The 7,840-nt window shown below is 43.2% G+C and overlaps 1 protein-coding gene across 1 annotated transcript in view; it reads right to left on the bottom strand.

Moving 5' to 3' along the window:
* Positions 1–7,840, bottom strand: part of plxna2 (plexin A2) — a 180,057-nt gene that overhangs the window by 66,269 nt on the left and 105,948 nt on the right. The window contains exons 6-7 of the mRNA XM_023415627.2: positions 4,613–4,736; positions 1,090–1,243 (exon numbers count right to left, since the gene is read on the bottom strand). Of these exons, the coding sequence (XP_023271395.1) occupies positions 1,090–1,243; positions 4,613–4,736 (278 nt within the window). The remainder of the gene's footprint in view (positions 1–1,089; positions 1,244–4,612; positions 4,737–7,840) is intronic.

Genomic DNA, 7,840 nt, shown 5'->3' with positions numbered 1-7,840 from the left:
TGGGGTGGGGGGGTGGATGGAGAGAAGAACGGTAGGATGGATGGGTAGCTAGATGGATGGAGGAAAGGGCTTACAGGGGGGATTGGCTGACATTTACCTGGGGGAGAACATTCATATTAGTGCCTGATGCACTTCTCCCCATGGGAGCTCTGGGCAAACAGGGCTGTCATTTACTCACAGGGAGGAGGATTACCAAACCCCCCAAAACACACAGTGATTTCCACACACTGCACATAATATATTATTCAGGGTGTTTGGTTTTGTCGCCCTGCGGCCATCTTGGTTTGCAAACAACAGGTATTTATTGTCAAACAACAGGTGTTTGTGCTCATAATGATGTATATGTGTGCAAATAAATTAATGCCAGAGTCAGTGTGGTATATGTGGAAATGTGCTGGAGGAATGTTTGAAAGGTCATGACATTTCTATAAACACTATATTTGAGGTGATTAGCATAGTTCTATACCTGGACCTAGAAGTTGCTTCAGGCAGTGTTTATATGTGTTCTACCCAACCAACAATACGTTGTACTCTAGACTTTATGAGCGGAGATTAAAAAAAAACCTGACCTATGCTTGTATAAAATTAATTACCACCATTAATGATAATTATTATGTTTTTTTCTTGAGTATTTATCAGCTAGGACTTTATCAAACAACAGACCACCTCCTTGTGCCTTGGCTATGCAAACACACTAATCCACCACATCAACTTCCCTGTTGCCCCTCCAGCTAAATCGTCCCCCAGCTGATTTTAAACCTGCATGTTCGACCATCGCCTGTTAGCCCAGTACAAGGGCAGTAATGTGGAGAGCTGCAGCTCAGCCACAGGCCAGGAGACCTCAATCTGATCCTCCATCAGCTCTAATGGGGCCTGGCCTTGTGTGTAGCACACTTCGGAGCCACGGAACTGACCCTGGATCAGTGGGAGTTTGTTAAGTAGACGGTGACTGCTTAAGTTAGGAGCGTTGAATCAATAAAGATGTTTTAGAGCGTGCATGAGCAGTTAGCTCGGAGGGGTGCGGGGGTGGGGGGGGTAGTAAATGGGTATCCTACCATCTAACATCAGCCTGTTTGTCGTTGTATATACCTTGGTCAGTAGGGATGAGGGGGACATCCTTGGCAGCAGGAGACACACAGAGTATCTGGTTGCCATTGACCTGCCCGTCCACCTCCGTCAGGTTGCCAAAGGAGCAGGTGATGCCTGCAGAAAGGTCTGGAACATCGCTCACCTTCACCAGCAGCTGCACATGGGGTGGGAAGAACAAAACAATAGCTTGTTTTAACACAGCAGTTTGAACATGGATCAAAATGGGTAGCAGGGTTGATCATAATGTCAAATTTTCCTACACAGACCAGGGAACAGCCAAAATTCTTATTGCACGAACATTAGCATTTGCATCTTTGGTAAGATGAGACATGATAGACTGGGGAACATGCAGCAGTACAATAAGCTCCAAATAGAATGGAAAAAAGAACATACTGCTGCTGGCAAAGCCGTTCATCCACTTTGCCAAGAAATGTTGCTGTGTCTTAAAAATGTTATCAGCCCCATAATAAAACTGTGTTGAGATCTGAATCTTTTATTTGAGAGTAGAAGATATCCTTCCAGTGGAAGAGACAGACACTATGATTTAGTCAGTGGTCAAAATACAGTACGAAGCTGCACAAAAGGAAATTGGAAGGAATGGCTGCTTGGAAAATTCTATTTGTTTAAAAAAAAACAAAAAAAAAACACAAAAAAAAAAAGCAAAGAAAAAAAACCTGCACTCACACACGATGTGCAGTACATATGCAATATACCACACACATAGAGGCGTTTGAAGTCGCTCTCTGGAGAGCTGGTGACACTGGGGCTGAAGCATTCAGCTGCTCTGCCTATAAATAAATGTATTCTGCGCACAGGGTGTGTGATCTGGCTCTCCAGCCAACTGAGGCAGCCTGGATAATTATCACCATGGCATTTCACAGCCTTGTTCCATTAGCTGTTATTTTTGGGCCATACCGTTTGAAGTTTCTCTTTGTTTTATCTGCCTCTCACTAAACACCGCAGGGCTACTGGGACAGGCAAGGCAGCTGAGCAGCTTAACTGTAGGCCTTTCAAGAGATGCTGACTGTCTCAGTAGCTGACTACACTGCCTCCCTCGTTAGTTGGCTTACTCTGGTACCCATTGAGAGGATGGATTTTTTTTTTTTTTTTTGCGGCTGAGGACCTCTCGTCTTCCCCTGTTTTACTGTCACCGTGTTTGTGTTGCTTCACTCTGAGGTTTGTCAGAGAGATCCTTGATTACAGCAATCACAGCAATCAATGTCTTTTGTTCAATGTAGAATTCCCTGAGTAACCTCTCACATTAATTAGCTCTCATCGTTTTTAAGGCACACATATACAGATAAACACTTGACAATTGCACACTCACATGCACGCACACACACGCACACACACACACACACACACACACACACACACACACACACACACACACACACAGAGGTAGGCTGCTACAGAAAGTAGGCTTGTCTCTGAGTGTTAAGACTTTGCTCTTTTTGTTCTCCTGTCCTCCCTGATGATGATGATGATGATGATGCTTTTCTTTTTTTTTTTTTTTGCAGCTTTTGCAGCAACAGCCGGTCTAATTGGTAGCAGAGTTTTAATAAATGTAATCTGATTGTTTTCTCTGTGTTTCTGTCGCTCTCGATGCCCACACGAAGAGACATGTGTTGTCATGGAGATAGCTGCCGGGCCCTGTGGAATTTGTGAACTGTGTGGATTTGTGAGTGTTTTTGTGGACGGCTTGCTGAGGTGACCCTGTTGCGGGTATGGCTGACATGGAAGCAAACATAACTGCTAACATGTTTGTAAACCGAACAATGGGGTTTGGTTTACTGAGGGCGAGCTCGAGGAAGAGATATCATGTGGTGCAGGGTGAGTCACTGCCAGGAACTGCTGGCACATTTATCAGATTTTTTTTTTTTTCAGTTTACCCAAAATACATGGAAAATCCTACTATTGTCAGCTAATTTATTAATTAATCCTAGTTATATCTGTCATCATCCTGTCACCACAGACCACAGCAGCACCATAGACAGTATATAAAGATGGACGTAACCCACAGGTTTTCACAGGTTTGGCTTCGGTGGCAAGCATATGCTCACACAACAGTCAAAGCGGTCACGCCTCCAGTTGTCATGAAGGAGGAAATCAGCTATAGAGGCCAAAAGTGTTTTTTGTACCAGGCTGTAAGCATGTTTATTTCTGCAGTGAAGCTGGGCATTTTAACATTGGAGTGTCTGGGGATCGACTCGCGTAGTAGAAAAATCATATTCTGCACTTTGTGTAACCTGGTTTGAGCTTTGTATGACCTAAAACACAAAGATGCAATGCAGCTGCTTCTCCTTGACAGTTTTGATGGCACCCAAAATTGTATACACACACACCCTGACTCTACCTCCCTCATTCCTTTCTCTATAAAGTGCATGCACATTCTTTGTTCGATATCAGTCTGCAATTGCACTTTGTGTGACTGTACACTGATCCTTTGAAAAGCTCTTATTAAAATACATAAAGACAACTTGATCATTTTGTCAACTTTTCATTTTCAGATTTCCATCACACTCGCTTTCAGAGCCAGCATCAAGTGGTCATTCGAAGGACTGCAGTTTTTGTCACTTCTGTGTTGGCTTCATGTTTGTGTTTTGAGTATCACTTTTTTTGCTGGACCATAGTGTGTCAAAATGCTACAAACTCCAAAGCAACACCTTTTGTCAGAAATCTTCACATTTTTGTGAGCAGTCTCTCCTGGAATTATGTTCTATGAAAGTGTGTTTCTGTCTCTCCAGACAGATTCCAAGGACACGTGTGATGACGCAAAAGCAGCTGTAGATACAGAGCACACAACGTACCTCAGCTGAGAACAACACTGAATTTTTAGACCCACACCTTCTCTTGTGATATCATAAGTGTGCGTGACTCAGCCATATAATTGAAATGAATGTTAAATAAGATAAACCAAATGATGAGTGTTTAAGACAGACCGAAGCAAAATCAATCTGGACAGATTGAAAAATGTATCTTTTCTTTTGTGTTTTGGACAAACTGATCCTTTAACAGTGTGGGTATGTAAGAAGCTAAAGTGTGTCCACACTTGCACATGTGCAGCATTCACAAGACCTTGGAGGTGCAGAGCCTTTAACTGATGCTCTATCTGACTTCTTTTTTTTTTTTTTTTTTGCTTAGTCCATGTGGAAATACTGCACTGTACTCTTCTGCACTTGGACAACTTTAACACCTACACACCCACCCACTCAAACATGTCTTGGCACACATATTGACTGCTCTGTAACAAGTGAGCATATGCAAGCTGAAACACCCACATAGAGCTCTTATGAACCTTCCCATCTAATGTTTATGCATCAACCACAATCAAGACTGGGCGAAGCGCTATGTGGGATCATTTAAAATGTTCTACCTCTGTACGTGGGTAGGGAATATGTAGATGGGAGCTAATTTTTCATTGTGATGTGTGCAAGTTTGTGGTTTGAGATTGAAGGTGTTTGGCATTTTGTGTGTGTGTGTGTGTGTGTAGATACTAATGTGTGTGTCCGTGTAAACTTACAGGTACGCTGGGTTCTGACACTGCAATGCTGTCTGGGTACACTGTGGCCTTTACACACTGGTTGAGAGATGCGGCGAAGCGATATGGCTCATCTGCGCGCTCACACCGGTTCCTCTGAGAGCAGCTGAACACAGGGGAGATTCAGATAGAAAGAGGTTACTGACATCACTGAGAAACAACAATGCAGACATGTTACCAATGTTATAATAGGAAGGAAAACAGAACTAACACCATGAATGAATAAGAAAGACGTGCTGCCTAAAGTTAGAATAGAAAATAAAACATTAAAAATGAAAAGCGGAGGAAAGGTATGAAAACAATGAAACAGAAATGAATACTGATGTTACAATAAATGAAAACACTATGTGACAATTTAAGTTGGGGGTAAGAAAGACAAATTGCAAGTGTTGTGACAGAAATCCAAACCGTATACAACAACAGCAGGGAGGGGAGGAAAAGATGGGATTAAAAATGTGTCAAAAACACTAACGGTGAACACAGTCTAAGAAATGGAATATTAAACACTGTTGTAACAGGAATAAAAAAATATCAAGCAGTGGTGCTGTGAGAAGGAAAATGCCGTGTCTCCTTTACATGAGGTTAACAGCCCACTTTCCTCGACAGGATATGTGACAGGAATATTTTACTGGGCAGACTGGGCATAAAAATAGCATGATTGATTAGCCCTAACTGCTACCGGACATTGTATGGACACATGGTCCCATATCGTAGAAAGTGAGATGTCCATTAAGCAGGTCTAGGTTCTATATCAATACTGTGCAGATATCAAAGTGCACAATCCATGGACAAAATGCACATAGCCTGTATTGAAAAACTGTGACTTAAAACGAGCCGTCAGGACTTCCACAACTTTGTGATGTCACAACAAGACAGTCAACACAGTCAGCCATACCCCAAGCCCAGCCCACCCTGGCCCAGCATCCAACATGGCACAATTTGGTTTTCTCTTCGTGTTTACCTGAAATCTGCCATATTTTTATTCAATCACTCAGAATACAGTCAACCATCAGGCTCTGAGCCTCTCTCCTGATTGGCTGACTGTATTCTGAGGAGAGGCTCAGTGCCTCTCTTCTGATTGGCTGATCCCACCTGCAGCTAGAACTCTAGAGAGAAGCCAGAGATAGGAGATGTAAAACTACACTGAGATGGTTTTTGGTACTAAAAACTACAAATATATCTTCTTATGGATATCAACACTTACAGTAAAACACCAGAAAAGTGTAAAATACGGGACCTTTAAGACATCTGGATCGGTCACTAACAGCCCTTGACACCAGATGCTTAGGACTTCCGAATTAGTCAGGCAGATTTGCATGTTTTGTGTTATTAATGTGACATGCTCTAAAGTCTAGATAAGTTATGCAGTTGTTTCCAGACTGTTCCTCTTTCTTAGTTTGCAGAACAGATGGCATATTGAAAACATAATGTGAAACAGTTTTTTGCTGTTTCATTGGATTGCTTAAAAACATCAATTACAAAATAGCTCGCCCTGGTAGTATATTTCATGACACACCCACCATCAATAACAGCTGGCTTCTGGGACTTGTAGCTGTAAAAGTTTTATAAAACTTGTAGGTGATCATGGCCTCCAGAAAGCTATGCATTCCAGTAAACCACATGAAGACGCGGTGGCAACAGCAGTGGAACCACAGCCTCCAGTGGGCAATTTAATACACCATATTAACATTAACCATGAAGCCACAGCACTAAGCACTACACACCCCAAATTATATCTCTCAATCACTGTATAACTTTGGAGACGTAACTAGTGCAAATTATATGCAGTTCACTCATAAGAGATCTTAATGGTCAGACAGTGTATCAAGTACCACACAACACCCCCACAATCCGCCACATCCCTCATTAAAACTCAGCCGCCTCCTCCTTCTTATTAAAACTGTGTGTGCCCGCCACCCCATTAGACCACAGGCTCTCTATCCTCATCCAACCCAGCAGTCTAAGTGTTTGGCTAACTGGCTGTCTGGTCACAGCAGCTCTAATTGGACTCCGATGGGTCAGCCGCTGTCCATGGTGCTGATGTGCCACTACAAGCCCCGTCCATTCTCCCCTGGCTGCTGACTGTGTGTGTGTGTGTGTGTGTGTGTGTGTGTGTGTGTGTGTGTGTGTGTGCGTGTGTGTGTGTATGGCAGTGTGTGTGTGGCAGTGTGTGTCAGGGCCCATATCATGCCTCTTAACCACATACTCTCACACATACTGACTTGAAGCTACATCTTCATCCAAAGCCTGTGTGTGTAATTATGTTGTCAGAAGTTCAAGGCATATCCAGCAGACTCACATGAGGAGGCACAAGCACACCAGTGTTCGCACACACACGTGCAGACACACCAGGCGTGCACACATACAAACGCTCATATGCACAGCGCTCCCTAAGGATTTTAGAGAGCAGGAAAGTGTAGAATTAATGTAGTAGTGTGAGTCTCCCACTGGGAAAGGAGAGGTGGGGTGTGTGTGTGGGGGGCGGCACTGCAGCATGATTTTTTTTTCCCCCCAAAAATGATTACCTGGTTTTCTCTTTCACCTCTTCGGGAAGTGTATTTCTACATATTAAATGTGACATTTTTTTTTTTTTTTTATCGTTACAATCAATTCTTTCGCCTCTTCGTTTTACACGTTTGACTCCATCACCACTACATTTGCCACATTTCTCTCTCTCTCTCTTTTTCTGGCCACAACTCTCTCTCTCCCTTTTGTCTTACTCTTTCACAAGTTGAAATTAGCTCTCCATTCTTAGGCAAGGTGTTACTCCGTCTGCAATTTGGAGCTTCTTCCATCCACAATATCAGCAGAAAATGATACTTAATGTGCTTTCAGGTGTGGGCTATGGCAAATGTTTTATGCATGTCTCCCAGCTGCACAGGTACAGATGCAAAAACCTGGGCGGTCATTAACTGACAAAAAGCCCTGCATTGATTTTCCTCCCTTTGATTTTTTTTTTTTTTTTTTTTAATAAAATTCATTTCTGTGCGGTGAAGTAAGATGAGGGCGCAGCAAAGGGGTGAGGCAGCGGGGGTGAGAGGAGTACAGGACGGCTGCTGTTGCCATGGTTTCAGGAGATGGCCATTATCTCTGTGTAGTTAGAAGCTGACCCCTTGCCTCTCTCATTAGCTGAAGTGCATGCCACTGAGTGTTGACTAGAATCCTGCCTTCCTCATATTCCCCCTCCTGACCCCCCCCCTCCCCTGTAGA

Source organism: Seriola lalandi, unplaced genomic scaffold (genome assembly GCF_002814215.2).
Source record: "Seriola lalandi dorsalis isolate HSWRI2012SDOR001 ecotype SW California unplaced genomic scaffold, Sedor1 jcf7180002054554, whole genome shotgun sequence".
NCBI classification, from domain to species: Eukaryota; Metazoa; Chordata; class Actinopteri; order Carangiformes; family Carangidae; genus Seriola; species Seriola lalandi.
The sequence above is the reverse complement of the archived record's forward strand: the minus strand, read 5'-3'. Positions and strand labels throughout refer to the sequence as shown.